This window comes from Bufo gargarizans, chromosome 5 (genome assembly GCF_014858855.1).
Source record: "Bufo gargarizans isolate SCDJY-AF-19 chromosome 5, ASM1485885v1, whole genome shotgun sequence".
Lineage (NCBI taxonomy): Eukaryota > Metazoa > Chordata > Amphibia > Anura > Bufonidae > Bufo > Bufo gargarizans.
The window spans coordinates 142,712,807-142,730,842 of NC_058084.1; the positions used below are offsets into that span (position 1 = coordinate 142,712,807).

At 41.5% G+C, this 18,036-nt stretch overlaps 1 protein-coding gene across 18 annotated transcripts in view; it reads right to left on the bottom strand.

Annotated features, from left to right (window-relative positions):
* Window positions 1–18,036, bottom strand: part of EPB41L3 (erythrocyte membrane protein band 4.1 like 3) — a 320,068-nt gene that overhangs the window by 39,691 nt on the left and 262,341 nt on the right. For 9 of the 18 annotated variants that reach the window (XM_044294315.1, XM_044294314.1, XM_044294313.1 and 6 more), the window contains 6 exons: window positions 17,232–17,297; window positions 16,522–16,713; window positions 11,488–11,565; window positions 10,486–10,587; window positions 9,217–9,930; window positions 635–757 (listed from right to left, as the gene is read on the bottom strand). In XM_044294315.1, the coding sequence (XP_044150250.1) occupies window positions 635–757; window positions 9,217–9,930; window positions 10,486–10,587; window positions 11,488–11,565; window positions 16,522–16,713; window positions 17,232–17,297 (1,275 nt within the window). The remainder of the gene's footprint in view (window positions 1–634; window positions 758–9,216; window positions 9,931–10,485; window positions 10,588–11,487; window positions 11,566–16,521; window positions 16,714–17,231; window positions 17,298–18,036) is intronic. The other 9 variants (XM_044294322.1, XM_044294324.1, XM_044294320.1 and 6 more) reach the window with 7 other exon arrangements.

Consider the following 18,036-nt stretch of genomic DNA (forward strand, 5'->3'; position numbering starts at 1 on the left):
TCCTGGATAACCACTTTAATTTGTACTTAAAAAAGTGCCAACATATATACCCTATTGTGAATATGATGTTTAAGATTAGCCCCTGTATTTTTAACATAAACTGAAACATTCACTCTAGCACAATCTGTAACAGTATATGAAGCGTTTTCTGTATTTTTGGTATGCCTAATGGACCACCAAATTAAGAGTTCTAGTGAAAGCAACTGTAGCTATATTTTATAAATGTTTGGAGCCAGTTTCTAGGCTATAATAAAAGAGCACTTAAGCTTGCTTGTCATATATTTGTATTTTTATTTATTTCTCTCTTGCTGCTCATTTTATGTCCCATTAAATGCAATCTGCTTGGCAATAGAATTTCCATTGCTTGGCACAAAATGGTCAGGAAGCTCCATCATTTTGCCCTGCAAACTATATTCACCATTTATATTTCCAGACACATTTTATCTGTATCATTTTCAGAGTATTATCTAAATGATTTGAAGTGTAGCAGTGATTGTAGCCTATTGTGTCAAGGCAGTTATAGAAACGCCAGTCTCATATTACCGATTCTTTTCAGCATCAATTCGTAAAAGCGTAAGCAAAGTACAAGCAAAAGTTGGAATGAAGCTAATAAATACATCCAATAAGCAGCCACCTGAGCCCAGTTTTGTGAAGTAGTTGTAACCTCTCCTATGAACTCAGATGGCTTTCTTGTAGACTCTAATAAACTGTAGATATCAGAACCATCCATGAGTTTGTCACCAGAGGACTGTTTGGTCTAAACAGACAAAGAAATGAAATGTCATATTGGGAGGACAGACACATAAATAGGAGGAAAAGAGGATAGAGAGACACAGATTGTAACAACGAAGAAGAAAGTGTGTCATTGTGCAAAAAAGAAAATAATCTAGCTGTTACAGAGAGCTTTGACCAGGTTTCAATAATCGTCACTCCCCAGTGCCCAGCAGTGTCAATACTGGGACTATTTAGATGCAACTCCACTCAGGCTCTGAAAATGCAAGAGTGAATTCTGTTAACCCCAAATCTCCCTTCTACCAAGTCATGCTTACGACTGCCCAGGTGGCTGAAATATGGGGAGATGTTTGTGGGGTTCTCACACTTTAGAGATACTTTAACTGTACTTGTACATAACACAGGGCAACATGAACATTGGCCATGATTGATTCTCTCTCACCTGTAAAATACTAACTATGAGGTATGCAGAGCTACTATTTGGTTAGCTATACAGGCAAAACCAGCTACCAACTATGAGCATCCCACTAAACCGACCGCTCAGCTTTCCATAACCTAGTCAGTGTAACATGACATTGGAAGATGTCGGATATTAGGCTTGTTAACTGTAGTCACACCTACATTTTCAGATTTTGAGTAAAGTTAGGTTCTGATTTATTCAACTGCAGCAGAATCATGGCAAAACTACAGTTGATATAATAATATACATATCTCCAAAGGCCCCTTTACACGGGTCAACTCTGTATGCAATTATTGGGATCATACCGCACGTTCCCAATAATTGCCTGCTTGTCAAGGGAGGTGAAAGCTGCATTTACATGCAGAAATCATCTCCTCTGGAAACAAGTGATTACTAGTGTGAATGCTCATCCCCACCCAGATTCCTTGTTTGTGAACAGCAGATCCCTGTTTGCACAGCACGATTTGCTGCCAAGAAATTCTGATTTTGGAGTCTGCATAAATGATGCTTTAACCTGATGAATGGCTCAGCTATTGGGAACAAGAGCTCATACGAACGTTCATTCTCAATAATCTGCCCAATAATTGTCCTGTGTAAAGGGACCTTTAGAGGCTGGGTCAGTTAAAGTAGTTCAGCAGCCAACCTCTGAAGGGTCATATACATACAGCGAAGTGTTTTAGCAAAGGTTATAAGAGATCAGGAGAAAGAAACTGATGGCATGAGTAAGAGAAGATAAAAGTATATAACCATAAACAATAGCAAGAAAATACAAGGAGATCTGGGGGGAAAAAAGCCATGAAGGTTAAGGACGTGGCAGAACCAATGAACTTAAAAGTAGCATTAATCTCTAGTGCCTGTAAGGAATGCTAGAAAGCAGAGGGCCCTATTCAACAGCCTGTTTTGCTTCATTTTTATCATATGAGGTGGTGGTATCTACATAATGTGTAGTTTACATTGTTTCTATATTAAAAGTATGATTTAAAATGCCATACATTTACAAACAGTATGAGCGCTCTTGGCTTGATCAAATTTAGGCTACTTAGGCTATTAGATGTCCTCCAACGTGTGTAGGTTATTGACAGAGACATTTTAATCATGAGAAATCGGATTATAACACATGGGTTCATTCAACCATTATGGCACACATACCAGTAAAGTGTCTAGAAGTAAGCAATTAAAATACCTGGAGTCTAGAAACTTTTTACAGATATGCAATATTCATTTAACCACTGATCAATCCAACTGTCTGAAGCCAATAAACACAGAGCTCTATAAACCGCACTTCAGAGTTAAAGTGCTTCCCAAATTAAAATTAATTAAGCCACTGAATCTACATTTTAAGCTTTTCACCAACAATGGCAAATAACTTTGTATCTGTGCTACCACAGCCAGTAAATCCAGAAATGCAGCTGGGGTCTGCAGTGATGGAGACATTGTACAACATAGAATATGGTGCTTTTGGTGCTGGTTATAACTACCATGCCAATTGGGGTAGGAGTACTTGGTACCTGTTTACGACACATCTCTTTTTCCAGGATCTTTGGGCTGATTTTCAACACCCTTATTTGTAAACACTGAAGATAGATGAGATTCTTGAGTTCTCATTACCCATTAATAAATTCATACTGTTAGGTGACTTATGCTGCCCTACCTGAGAACAGAATGTGATAGAGGGAGAGCAGCGGAGCTCTGTGATATATACAGGTCCTTCTAAAAAAATTAGCATATTGTGATAAAGTTCATTATTTTCTGTAATGTACTGATAAACATTAGACTTTCATATATTTTAGATTCATTACACACAACTGAAGTAGTTCAAGCCTTTTATTGTTTTAATATTGATGATTTTGGCATACAGCTCATGAAAACCCCAAATTCCTATCTAAAAAAATTAGCATATTTCATCCGACCAATAAAAGAAAAGTGTCTTTAATACAAAAAAAGTCAACCTTCAAATAATTATGTTCAGTTATGCACTCAATACTTGGTCGGGAATCCTTTTGCAGAAATGACTGCTTCAATGCGGCGTGGCATGGAGGCAATCAGCCTGTGGCACTGCTGAGGTGTTATGGAGGCCCAGGATGCTTCGATAGCGGCCTTAAGCTCATCCAGAGTGTTGGGTCTTGCGTCTCTCAACTTTCTCTTCCCAATATCCCACAGATTCTCTATGGGGTTCAGGTCAGGAGAGTTGGCAGGCCAATTGAGCACAGTAATACCATGGTCAGTAAAACATTTACCAGTGGTTTTGGCACTGTGAGCAGGTGCCAGGTCGTGCTGAAAAATGAAATCTTCATCTCCATAAAGCTTTTCAGCAGATGGAAGCATGAAGTGCTCCAAAATCTCCTGATAGCTAGCTGCATTGACCCTGCCCTTGATAAAACACAGTGGACCAACACCAGCAGCTGACATGGCACCCCAGACCATCACTGACTGTGGGTACTTGACACTGGACTTCAGGCATTTTGGCATTTCCCTCTCCCCAGTCAGACTCTGGCACCTTGATTTCCGAATGATATGCAAAATTTGCTTTCATCCGAAAAAAGTACTTTGGACCACTGAGCAACAGTCCAGTGCTGCTTCTCTGTAGCCCAGGTCAGGCGCTTCTGCCGCTGTTTCTGGTTCAAAAGTGGCTTGACCTGGGGAATGCGGCACCTGTAGCCCATTTCCTGCACACGCCTGTACACGGTGGCTCTGGATGTTCCTACTCCAGACTCAGTCCACTGCTTCCACAGGTCCCCCAAGGCCTGGAATCGGTCCTTCTCCACAATCTTCCTCAGGGTCCGCTCACCTCTTCTCGTTGTGCAGCGTTTTCTGCCACACTTTTTCCTTCCCACAGACTTCCCACTGAGGTGCCTTGATACAGCACTCTGGGAACAGCCTATTCATTCAGAAATTTCTTTCTGTGTCTTACCCTCTTGCTTGAGGGTGTCAATGATGGCCTTCTGGACAGCAGTCAGGTCGGCAGTCTTACCCATGATTGCGGTTTTGAGTAATGAACCAGGCTGGGAGTTTTTAAAAGCCTCAGGAATCTTTTGCAGGTGTTTAGAGTTAATTAGTTGATTCAGATGATTAGGTTAATAGCTCGTTTAGAGAACCTTTTCATGATATGCTAATTTTTTTAGATAGGAATTTGGGGTTTTCATGAGCTGTATGCCAAAATCATCAATATTAAAACAATAAAAGGCTTGAACTACTTCAGTTGTGTGTAATGAATCTAAAATATATGAAAGTCTAATGTTTATCAGTACATTACAGAAAATAATGAACTTTATCACAATATGCTAATTTTTTTAGAAGGACCAGTAGGTTTATATGGTATAAAGCAGAATTTCTGAATAAAATCTGAGTAAAGGCTGTATTACACTGGCCAATTGTCAGGCCAGATCATTGGTAATGAGCGTTTGCAGAAATGCTCACTAGCGATAATCAGGCAGTATAATACTCCCGCCACTTACCCGATGAACGAGCAAATAGCTTAAAAATCATTGTATGCCGGCAGCAGATCATGCTGTCTAATCATGATCTGCTGCCAGCAAACAACTAATCAGTATGGGAACAAGTGCTGGCATTAGCGATCGCTCCTCCCCATACTCTGGAGGAAATCTCTGTATGTAATAGCAGCAGTGTGTAGCAGAGCTGTATCTCTGTGTAGCAGAGATGTATGTTTGTGTGGCAGTACTGTGTGTGTACAGCAGAGCAGTGTGTGTCGCAGACAAATACTTAAAAATAATCTAGCAGAACAAGAAGCATAGCTGGACACAACAGAGCAATTGAGACACATTTAATGAGATGACAACATGCACCATTGCTGGTTGTTACAGTCAGCAGATGATGCAGTAAGGGTAACAGGAGCTGACCAAAACTATTCCCCTCACAATGCTACACCCTAAAGTTACTGACCTTCAGTAAACCACATTCCCCTCAAAGAGGACCTAGAAAATATTTTTTTCCCGATTTTCTGTTGTCTAAAACAGGGGTGCGTCTTATAGTCCGATGCATCTTATAATGGGTGGGGTAATCAGGACTCTAAATGTCTCTCCTGTCAAGACTTGGTCTTCTTTTTACTCCTGCTGATCATGCTTAAAATTATATAAACTGATCTAGATCACAGAGCTCAGCTTTTCTCCCCTCTCAGATAAAGCTAAATAAATCATCTGACAAGTTTACTTTAAATTAGGTAATCCAACCAACCTCTCTGCAGAGGTGCCACAGAAGCTGCATTATCTGTCTGTATGACACTTACATTCTTGCTAAAAGACTATTAAATGGTTTTATGGCAGTTTAAGTCACTTAAACAGTTTTTCTAGGATTTAACAATTAATAACCTATTCCTAGGAGTAGTCTTCAATATCAGATCAGAGGAGGTCCAACAGCCAGGACCCCCACCAATCAACTGTTCAAGAGTAGTTTTGGTGCCAGAACTGCACAGCTCCTTGCACGGTGTAATGGAGAGCAGGGGCGTTGCTAGGGTCTCAAAAGATCTGGGGCACAAGCCCAAATAAATATGTTGCCACCCCCCCCCCCCCCCCGGGCACTTTGCTGTACTAGCTATACAGCAGCACTTACCTGTCACATCCAGGGCCTCAAGGTGACGTCTCCTCTCTGTAGATCTTCTCCACTCGGTCCGGACACTTCTCATAGCCGCCTCGTCTCTGCAGAGTGTGACACACAGACATCTTAGCTTCCTCACATTCTATCATTATCCCCCAACTGGAGTCCCCACAGTCTTATCCTGCTGCTTGCTGTGCCCCCCCCAGGGGTGTAGCTATAGGGGGTGCAGAGCTAGAAGTCGCTTCCGGGCCCAGGAGCCTGAAGGGGCCCAAAGACACTTGTGCCGCATAAGAAGACATACAAAGCACTAAGGGAAGGGGAGCCCAAGCTGAACTCTTGCACCGGGGCCCATGAGCCTTTAGTTACGCCCCTGCCCCCCAAATACTATCCTGAAGAAACATTACTGCACCCCATAGTAATAGTGCTCCTCATAGTCCCACCAATAGTAATTCCTTTCTAGAATGCCCTCATTAGTAACACTGCCCCAACCATGATAATGCTCCTCAACAATGCCCCCATTATTAGAAGAGCCCTCCCATATTAATAATACCCTCACAGAGTCCCCAGTAGAAATAAGGCCCCCTATTGTTCCCCCAGTGGTAATAAAGCTCCCTACAGACCCCTCAATAGTAATAAGGCCACCATAGTGCGCTTAATAGAAATAAGACGGATCTATAAGACCCTCCTATAGAGCCCCCAGTGGTAATAAGACCGCCTATAATGTCCCCTGGATCTGCAGTGCCCCCTGCAGTTATAATCCTGTAAATAACATCACCTCCTCCCCAGCCGCCTCCAACGCACAATCCCATGTAAACATCACCCCCTAAGGCTACTTTCACACTTGCATTCGTGCGGATCTGTCCTGTACTTGTACAGGACGGATCCGCACCGATAATACAAACAAATGCATCCATACGGATCCGTCCTGACTTACATTGAAAGTCAATGGGGGACGGATCCGTTTACAATTGCACCATTTTGTGTCAATGCAAAGGGAATCCGTCCCTATTGACTTACATTGTAGGTCAGGACGGATACGTTTGGCCCTGCAAGGCCATGTGGACAAAAAAATGCTGCTTACAGCATTTTGGGGTCCGCCTCCAAAACGGAATGGGGGGCCATACGAAGCCGAACGAATGCATTCTGAATGGATCTGCATCCATTCAGAATGCATTGGGGTAAAACTGATGCATTTGGGGCTGCTTGTGAGAGCCCTGAAACGGATCTCACAAGCAGATCCCCAAACGCAAGTGTGAACGTAGCCTAAACATTAATTCCCATGTACATAAACATCATTCTCCCCCACCATCCACTTTCCACATACAGTCCCATGAAAATAACACCACTCCCTCCCCCAGCCACCTCAAGCACACAGTTCCATGTCAATAACATCCCTCCCTTCAGCCCTAACATACATCCCAGTTAAATAATTACAACTCCCAGCATCTGCCTCTCCCTTAACTTACCTCTCCTCATGTACAGATATCCCCATTAGGCTCCTTCTCCTCTTCACTCCGGTCCAATCCTGCACTGGTCACATGATGGTGACATCATCCAGGTCATCCTATCACAGTCTGTTTTGCTGATCACATGACCTGTGATGTCACCACAGGTCCTTCACCTCTTCCCAGTGTAAGATTCAATTGTATTGCCGTTCTGTGTATGGCAATACAGTTGTATCTAGCAGGCAGGCAGGACATTCGGGGCATGGGACAAAACATCCGGGGCCCAGGCCCCGAATGTTTTAACCTAGTGACGCCCCTGATGGAGAGAACTGGTTACTGTAGTGCTGCTCCCGTTCACTTCAACAGGAGCAGTGCTGCAGTAACTAGCTGCATCCACTACACAATGTACAGAGCTGTGTAGTTCTGGCCTGGATGCTACCCCCGAATAACTGATAGGAAAGGGTGTCGGATCCCCGCTGATGTAATACTGATGACCTACCTGTCACGGCTGTGTCATGGTCTGGTGGTAGTGGACCGTGACACTTTAGCCGTGCATGCTTGTTGCCGGTGGCAATGTGTAGTTTTTAGCATGTTTACACACTTCCCCTTTAAGGTTGTTGTCCCTTCCCATTCTGGTGGGTATTGGGTTAAAGTGTGAGCTAGGTGGAGTTGGGTGTGGGCTCTTATAGTACTTGGGCTTGGAGCCTGAGGTTAGTGGGACTTCAGCTTCTTGTGGAGCTGGAGTTATGCTGCCATCCTGGACCTTACAATCTGTCCAGTTTAAGGGCCACCTTGTTGGACATAGATTGTCATCCCTTATGTATCTTCCATGTTCCCTACCATACCTATGTTGATGTTTAGTGTGGGTTTATGTTCAGGGTGTGGTGTATGTCTTGTTGTAGTTTCTTGTCTGGTCTTTTGGTGTTGTATGTCCAGCATGTATGCAAGGCGTTTGTGTGTTGTGCCTCCCGTGAGGAGGCTCCTGGGTTACTCGGAGGGGGAACCGTGTTGACCACCTGCCTGTGGAAGTCGGCTCCAGGGTTTCCCGGAGGGGGAACCACTAGTCAGTAGCAGTTGTGGTTTCATCCAGCTGTTGTGGAAGGTAAGTGCTGTTGTTCCAGTGTGCGTTGTGTGCGCTGGGTGCTTACCTGACAATATGGTTTATGCTACTGTCTGCTCCTTTCTTGTTTCTAGGCCTGCTGGAGACTCTGGTTCATCTGTATCGTGGATGAACAGGTCGTCTCCTAGCCCTGACATTATTACCAGGGAACTCTAGGGTTAGTAGGGCCCGAGGTTCCGGGTATGAGCCCTCCCACTATTAGGGTTCACTCATACAGTTAGGAGGTCAGGGCTAGGATTTAGGGATGTTTCCAGGCGTAGTGGCATATCCCGCCAACCTACATTGTACAGTGTGGAGTTTACCCCCCACTCCCTATTGTGACACTACCCTTGGGATAGGTTATAAATTGTTATATCATGGAGAACCCCTTTAAGTATATAGCAGCACAGTGAAATGAAAGACATGGAAGAAAATGTCAGCCAGCTGCATACACAAGTATAGGAATAGCTGGATACACAAGTACAGATAAAAAGGAAGAAGCCAGTATTATGGAATGGAATAGAAGTGGTTAATAATTAATCTTAAATGTAAAACCACTTAGTATGTAATCCGCAGTGAATATTGTGTTTGTCTGTGTTTACGGTCTTCTTGCGTGCACAACGCTTTGGGAGACTATGCTGAATAGGGCCCATAGCTGTTAGATCTGAGAAATTGCTGAAGCACACACATAAAGAAATGGCAAGCTGCATCATTACTAGGTTTTCTGTTATTTGTTTTTGTCTGGTTATAAAGCTTTACGATGCCTACTTTGGTTGCAGTGCTTATAAAAAAAAACCGAATAAATAAATGTTGCCTGCCAAAATAAAGTAAAGCTGCAAGTGAATAGAAGGGATCTGTAAAGCAGGGGATGTCTGCAAGTCATGCTTGTGATAATTAGGATGGGGCACAAAGTTATTGCCACTTGTTACCACCACTTTGGATGCTGACGATTCTGTGACATAGTGAGCAGTAGCAATGGTAAACGGCTGGTCTCTTGTGTATCTCCAATCAGACAGTTTCTTCTCTTTCCAGTCTGGAGCCTCTGTTTTGATGACTTCATATTCAGGATATCCTACAGTCTTCTCGGTGATCACACTTTCAAGTATCTTCACTCCAGTGTCCTGTACCTTTGTTAGGCCATCTTCAATTGGACTTGCCAGCTGAGAGTCTGACTCTTTAATGGGAGTGAGTGACTCTGATACTCTTCTCTTTATGGTTAATCCCTCCTGGGTTTTCCTACCCTTGTCATCGCTTATGGATTCTAAGATCTCAAATTCACCTACAGCTGGACTTCGTTTCACAGTTTCAGAAATGTCTCGCTCTACTTGTTGGATGACTTCAAGAGAGGAAGGCTGTGACACCTTGTCACCTTCTTTACCTTTACTAGTCATTGTTACAATCTTACCAGATACTGCATCATAGGTTTTTCCTAATGCATACATTTTCTGTCTGTTTTCCTCTTCTCTTGCTCTAATTTCCATTTTTAAGGCATCCAGACTCTGAGTTCCGATTGGACTGGTTTTAAATGTTCCAGCTGGTTTTTCAGTGCTCACAGTTGTCACCTTGTAAGTCATAATGCTTTTTGTTTCACCATCAACTACCTTAGTGGGTACTTTGTCTACAATAACCCAATCCTCAGTGCCCTAAGTGAGATATAAAATCTACATTAGAATGTGTCACTCTTTAATTTACTTTAATGGAACTGTAGTAAAATACAGGGGCAAATTTATCAATGGTATCATAAGAACGACACTTTACGAGATGGCAAATTTCTGCCTTACAGCACCTCCTGGCTGTCATACACGCACACGTAAAATTGTGCTAGAAGTAAGAATTCTGGCACAATCATTTGTCACATTCTATTGATCCATCTATTTTTTTAACCTACCCTACATGTTGCAGAAATGTATTAAATATCAGGCACTTGCGCCACTTTTGTAGCACATTTAGTTTGATAAATCTGCCCCCTATTATCTCTGTTGGCAAATTACACACTGTTCAATGTTACATCTGAAACAAAGAGAGTGTATTACATATGTATAGTCTGTCCTAGATTACACCGAGGACACTTAAGCAATAGACTAATCCTCTTTAAAATATTTTTTTGCTTAAGATTATGGCAGTCTAGAACATGTCATGAAGACCTGATTTCTAGTTAAAGTGGAGGATTATATCTAGATTAAACGAATAAAAATAACCTCTGGGGATGATGGGATAGTTTTCTGCATAATGATTTGATGAGAAGTAGCCACAGGGCTGGTGGCTCTCGCTTCCCGAAGTTTCTTCACTATGTCCCCTGGCTAGTGGAAGAAAAACCAATAAGAATCCAAGAATCAGAAGTATTTCAGTTTCACTTAAAATGCATTTTTTGTTAACAGTGCAACTTGGAACAGATATATAAGTCTATATTAAGCACTTGATACCTCTTCAATCACTACATGGTGATGGTAATAACTTTTTGACCTGAATGTTCATGAAAACGTTGCTCATCAATTTTTTTTATTTCCTGTTATCAATATTGGTTATGCTCACAAAATACCATCTCATACTATAGAAAGGCAAGAAGTGAACAATATCAGATTATCTTGGTTTTTAAAAAAATATCGACCTGTTACCCTGAACTTCAACCTGTCACTGATGGCACGCAATATATGACAAGTGTACTACTTTAATAGATCCCGCTACACATTGTCCCCTGGCTAGCGGAAGAAAAACCAATAAGAATCAGAAGAATTTCAGTTTCATTTAAAATGCATTTTTTTGTCACTGATGGCACACGTGCACTACTTTAATAGATCCCGCTACACTTTGTTACTGAGTGTAGACGCTTTAAAAAAAAAACTAAACAAATGCTTGTAACACCAAAATCATAAAAATAACCCCCATCAAGAACAGGTATATGTATGTGTATGTCAAGCTCTGTATGCTATGAACAGAGCAATAAACTGCAGCCCAGTTTTTTCTAAGTGATACCAATTCCAGTGTGCTTCTAATTAGAAAAGTAAACAGATTTTGGGTGTGCCATGTTGAAACTGTGCCAACTCCTTCAGTCAGCGCTGACTTCTATAAATGGGTGGCACTGGCTGCTGATGCCCTCCATGCACAATTGATTTACCAACCTAAAAATAAAAACTGTGGGAAATAACAAGAAATAATTAAGAAATATATTCTGCAAGCAACAGATTTTTACAATTCTTTACCTGAGATTCTAACATTGAATAGCTTGTCTTTTCCAAAGAAGCACGTCTTTCTACTTCTTCTTTTTCTTCTTTGGTCTGCTTTTGAAGACAGATAAAATCACTGATATCACTTATTCCCTCAAACACTCAGAAAAAGAACATTAATTACTCATCTCATTAACTGCAGGGTCAGAGTATGTGCTAAACTGCAAAAATGCACTTGGGTAGTTAACCTTGTAAAACACTGAATATTCATTGTACATTAATGCTTTTGGACGTTACAGAACAGTGACTGGTTACCACCTCCAATGCATGACCTATTTTGAATTTCTGAAGCTTTATCCTTCAGAGATGTGCTAAAGGTCACACTTCTGCTTGGACAAAAAATATAAGTTGTATGCATTAAAAGTTTTTTTTTTGCATTAAAATATTGATGACCTATCTCTGGATAGGTCACCAATAGCTGATCGTGTGGGGGTCTGACTCCTGGTACCACCATGATCATCTGTTGGCCTTGGCTCACCTATGAGCGCTGCAACCTTTTCCTAGGCCAGTGACTTCACGTTCATTGGCCACATGGCCTAAGTGCAGCTCAGTCCCATTCGAGTGAATAAGCCTGGGCTGAAATACCAAGCACGGCCACTACACAATGAACAGCGCTGTGCATGGTATGTTGTAAGGTGGCAGCGGCGCTCTGACTCTTCAAACAACTGATTGGTGGCTGTGTAGGGTATCGAAACTTCACCAATCAGATACTGATGACCTGTCATGAGGTTTGGTCATCAATATTCTCCTCCCAAAAAATCTTTAACTGGTTTCCTAAAGATCTGTACCACTGATGTAAAATCCATTCATTACCCTGATGCATTCCTTCAAATATATATGTAAAGGTTTGATATAATGTTATATGTGTACACTCAGACTGTGCAAGAACTGAACCCAATAGCTGCACTTGCACATAGCTCTTCACGCTAGACAACTACAGACAAATACAACACAATTTTTCTGGCAGGCTCCACAAGTGGTTTCAAGCCTGCATAATATACATAGACTGGAAATTAGGTGCCGGAGATTATCTGCCCCAGCAGTGTAATCCTGGGGCTTTGATCGGTTACCATACATGGCACTACTGAAGCCCTGGCTGCCATGGTAATCTCCCTGCTGCTGTGTGCACAAAGCACAGGGCAGCAGGGAGAGTGTGAGATCCTATTCAATCTAAAAAAGCTATAAGGGTGAATAGGACAAGGGATCAAAAGATCCCAGGTTCTAGCCCCTAAGGGGGAAATAGTTATTAAATAAACAGTAAATAAAAATATTAAGTATAAATCACCCCCTTTCCCAATTTTACATATAAAATATATAAACAATAAATAAATAAACATATTACATATTGCCACGTCCGAAAAGTCCAAACTATTAAAATATAAAAAAAATCTCCTATGTGATGAACGCCATAACAGAAAAAAAAAAAAAAAACAGCGTGATTCGCGATACCAGCAATTACAGCTGCATGTCTTTTGGGGTATATCTCTACCAGATTTGTACATTTAGAAGCTGACATTTTTGCCCTTTCTTAGGCTACATTCACACTTGCGTTCGGTGCGGATCCATCTGGTATTTGTACAGACGGATCCGCTTCTATAATGCAAACGATGGTATCCGTTCAAACGGAACCGTCTGCATTATATTTTACTAAAAAAGTCTAAGTACAATTTGTATTCAGACGGATCCGTCCAGACTTTACATTGAAAGTCAATGGGGGGCGGATCCGTTTGAAAAATGCACCATATTGTGTCATCTTCGAACGGATCCGCCCCCATTGACTTCCATTGTAACTCTGGACTGATGCATTCTGAGCGGATCCGCATCCACTCAGAATGCATTAGGGCTGGACGGATCCGTTCGGGGCCCGCTTGTGAGAGCCTTCAAATGGAACTCACAAGCGGAGCCCCGAACGCTAGTGTGAAAGTAGCCTTAGCAAGTATGTGTGAAGTGAAAAGAAAATGATACATGATTTGCAACATTTTTAATAAACAAATATCTGGAAAGTGCGGCATGCATTTGTATTCAGCCCCCCTGTACACTGATACCCCTAAAAAAAATCCAAAATGACCAATTGCCTTCCGAAGTCACCTAATTAGTGAATGTTTCTGATCAAACAGCATCATGAAAACCAGGGAACACACCAGACAGGTCAATGATAAAGTTGTGGAGAAGTGTAAAGCAGGGTTAGATTCTAAAGAAGTATCCAAACTATGAATATCTCATGGAGCACTGTTCAATCCATCAGCCGAGAATCGATGGAGTATGGCACAAGTGCAAACCTACCAAGACATGGCCGTCCAGCTAAACTGATGGCCCAGGCAAGAAGAGCACTAATAGAGAAGCAGCCAAGAGGCCCATGGTCACTCTGGAGGAGCTGCAGAGATCCACAGCTCAGATGGGAGAATGTGTCCACAGGACAACTATTAGTCATGTACTCCACAAATCTAGCCTTTATATAAGAGTGGTAAGTAGAAAGCCATTTTTGAAAGCAAGCCATAAGAAGTCCCGCTAGCATTTTGCCACAAACCATGTAGGGACATAGCAACATGTGGAAGAAGGTGCTCTAGTCAGATGAGACTAACATTGAACTTTTTAGCCTAAATGCAAAACGCTATGTGTGGCAGAAGACTAATACTGCACTTCACCCTGAACACACCATCCCCACCGTGAAACATGTTGGCCACATCATGCTGTGGGAATGTTTTTCTTCACCAGGAACAGGGAAGCTGGTAGGAGAGCTGATGGGAAGATGGATGGAGCTAAATACATGACAATCTTGGAGGAAAACCTGGTAGAGGCTGCAAAAGACGTGAGACTGGGGCGGAGATTCACCTTCCAGCAGGACAACGACCCTAAACATACAGTCGGAGCTACAATGGAATTGTTTATATCAAAGCATTTTGATGTGTTAGAATGACCCAGTCAAAGTCCAGACCTAAATACCATTGAGAATTTGTGGCAAGAATTGAAAATTTCTATTCAGAGATGCTCTCCATCCAATCTGACTGAGCTGGAGCTATTTTGCAAAGAATAATGGGCAAAAATTTCTAAATCTACTAAGCTGGTAGAGATATACTCCAAAAGACTTGCAGCTGTAATTGCAGCGAAATGTGGTCCTACAAATCACTTTCCAGATTATTACTTATAAAAAAATTTGAAAACCATGTATCTTTTTCTTTTCACTTCACACATACTTGCTACTTTGTATTGGTCTATCACATACAGTGAGGAACAGAAGTATTTGAACACCCTGCAATTTTGCAAGTTCTCACACTTAGAAATCATGGAGGGGTCTGAAATTCATTATTATATTTGCATTCCCACTCAGAGATCGAATAAAAAAAATTAAAATAAATCCAGGAAATCACATTGTATGATTTTTAAAGAATGTATTTGTCTTACACTGCTGAACATAAGTATTTGAACACCCGAGAAACAGCAAGAATTCTGGCTCTAAAAGACCTGTTACTGCGTTTTTAAAAAGTCCACCTCTACTCCACTCATTAATCTAACTTAGTAGCACCTGTCTGAGCTCTTTAAAGACATCTGTCCACCCCACAGTCAGTCAGAGGCCAACTCCTACCATGGGCAAGACCAAAGAGCTGTCAAAAGACACCAGAGACAAAATTGTAGACCTCCACAAGGCTGTAAAGGGCTACGGGGCAATTGCCAAGCAGCTTGGTGAAAATAGATCAACTGTTGGAGCAATTGTTAGAAAATGAAAGAGGCTAAAGACCACTGTCAGTCGTGGAGTATCACTGATGATAAGAAAGGTGAGGAATCAGCCCAGAACTACAAGGGAGGAGCTGGTCAATGACATGAAAAGAGCTGGGACCACAGTTTCAAAGGTCACTGTTGATAGAACACTACGCCATCATGGTTTCAAATCATGCATTGCACAGAAGGTTCCCCTGCTCAAGTCATCACATGTCCAGGCCCATCAGAAGTTTGTCAATGACCATCTGGATTATCCAGAGGAGGCATGGGAGAAAGTCATGTGGTCAGATGAGACCAAAGTATAACTTTTTGGTCTAAACTTCACTTGTCTTTGCAGGAAAAAAAAGGCTGAGTTGTATCCCAAGAACAGCATCCCTACTGTGAAGCATGGGGGTGGTAACATCATGCGTTCGGGGTGCTTTTCTGCGAAGGGGACAGGACGACTGCACTGTATTAAGGAGAGGATGAATGGGGCTATTTATTGTGAGATTTTGAGCAACAACCTCCTTCCCTCAGTCAGAGCATTGAAGATCGGTCGTGGCTGGGTCTTCCAACATGACATGACAACGACCCGAAGCACACAGCCAGGATAACCAAGTGGCTCTGTAAGAAGTATATCAAGGTTCTGGAGTGGCCTAGCCAATCTGCAGACCTAAATCCAACAGAACACCTTTGGAGGGAGCTGAAACTCTGTGTTGCTCAGTGATAGCCCCAAAACCTGACAGATCTAGAGGAGATCTGTGTGGAGGAGTGGGCCAAAATCCCTGTTGCAGTATGTGCAAACCTGGTCAAGAATTACAGGAAATGTTTGACCTCTGTAATTGCAAACAAAAGCTTCTGTACCAAATATTAACACTAATTTTCTCAGGTGTTCAAATACTTATGTTCAGCAGTGCAAGACAAAAATGTTTTTTATACAATGTGATTTCCTGAATTTTTGTTTCAAATTCTGTCTCTCAGAGTGGGAATGCACCTACAATGTAAATTTCAGACCCCTCCATGATTTCCAAGTGGGAGAACTTGCAGCAAAATAGCAGGGTGTTCAAATAGTTATGTTCCTCACTGTAAAATCCCAATAAATTACATTTAAATTTGTGGGTGTAGCGTGAAATTTTTAAAAAAATTTCAAGGGTTATGAATACCTTCTCAAGGCACTGTATGCTGTTGTAATGGACTATATTCGGTTATCCAGAATATGTATACAATTACTACCCACAGGATGACTTGAAAAAGGATTTCTTTGGCTGCATGATAGATAGAGGAGGCTCCCAAATCTATCACACATACACTGACCTCTTCAGGCACAAGTGGTTCAATCATAGGAGCTTCTTCCTGTCTCACTGCAAGTCGGACTGGAGAAGAAGACAGCCGTTTCTCCCATTCGCTAGCGGCTGCTGTATCTGTTGATGTTTCCAAAAATGTTCTTTTCAGCTCACTAATGTTCGTTTGATGTTTCATTAGTTCTTCCTGGTCTCTATCAAACTCCTAAATAAAAAACGAAAGCATTAAAAAAAGCACTATTCAACACCCGCATACCTGAAAAAACAAGCAACAGAAACTATTTTACAGCCATTATTTAGCATAGTTATATAGACTAATAAAGGATATCTACAGTATGTTTGAGTTGCTTGCCTTTCCAGCTACGGAAGAACATGTGCACAAAATAAAAGTAGATAGGTTAATATCAGGCTTACCACAGAGAACTAGTTGTCACTATTGCTACAAAGCTACAACACAATCCGGTGAAGAGTGAGACATCGTAGGGGATTACCATAGTGAGGCGTGATCATTTATGTGAATTTTAATAGAATAACATCAAATATAAAGCTACATTTTTACTATAAGGTTTAACGATATACCGGTACATATATAGCAACACACTGTCTAGTCATTAAATAAATAACACTGAAAATCCACTCAGTTCACTAGGAGGTGGGGGACAACTCAGTCCATGCCAAAAACCCAACACACAAGTGCATGCAGTGGTATGTACCAATACCAACCTCTAACATAAGATTACTATGTTTGACATATACATTTTCACCCTTTATTCGCTTAATGAGACTATTCTGAAAAGTGAAGAGAGGGAACATTAAGATACAGACAAAACTTTGGACGATGATGATTTTGCACTCATGTTCCACAGATAACACACAGGCACTAACAAAACAAAAAACTGAACCCTGGAGATCTGCGGTACTCAAGAGTTTTTACCTGAGTTTTTACATCTGCATCTTCTTCTTGATCCGACTGGAAGCATTGTAAAATATAAAATATTACAGTATATTGGTAACTTAGTATTTTGTTGGATCTACATTATTAGCAGAGAATGTGGTACTCAGGAGTGACCCAGGGTTCTGTTCTTCACATACAACAAAAGCCTGATGGCCAATCTGCTTTCTTAATCTGAGGCACTTAAATATATCAAAAGACATTTACAAATAATGGAAAAAACAACTCCCTAGTTCCATTCACATTTCAACTCCTTTCAAGCTGTATCAAATGGAAGACAGTTTTTTTTTCTATCGATTTTTCTATTACTATGGAAATATCTGCATATTTCTAACTATTTATTAGACTACAAATGACATATTTCCCAGTGTGTGGCAATTTCCATTGTTTTTCATGTAATGGAAGGATCAGATCATTTTTTATGGTTCATCCAATAATGGCTTGTCACTGATTATAAAGTAGGTTACAAAAACCGTAAAGTCCTCAGGGCCCACCTACCGGTCATGATTTGAGAATATCCCACAGAATGAATACCTGTGGTAAGTCCTGATGCATCGACACCTATTATATCACCTG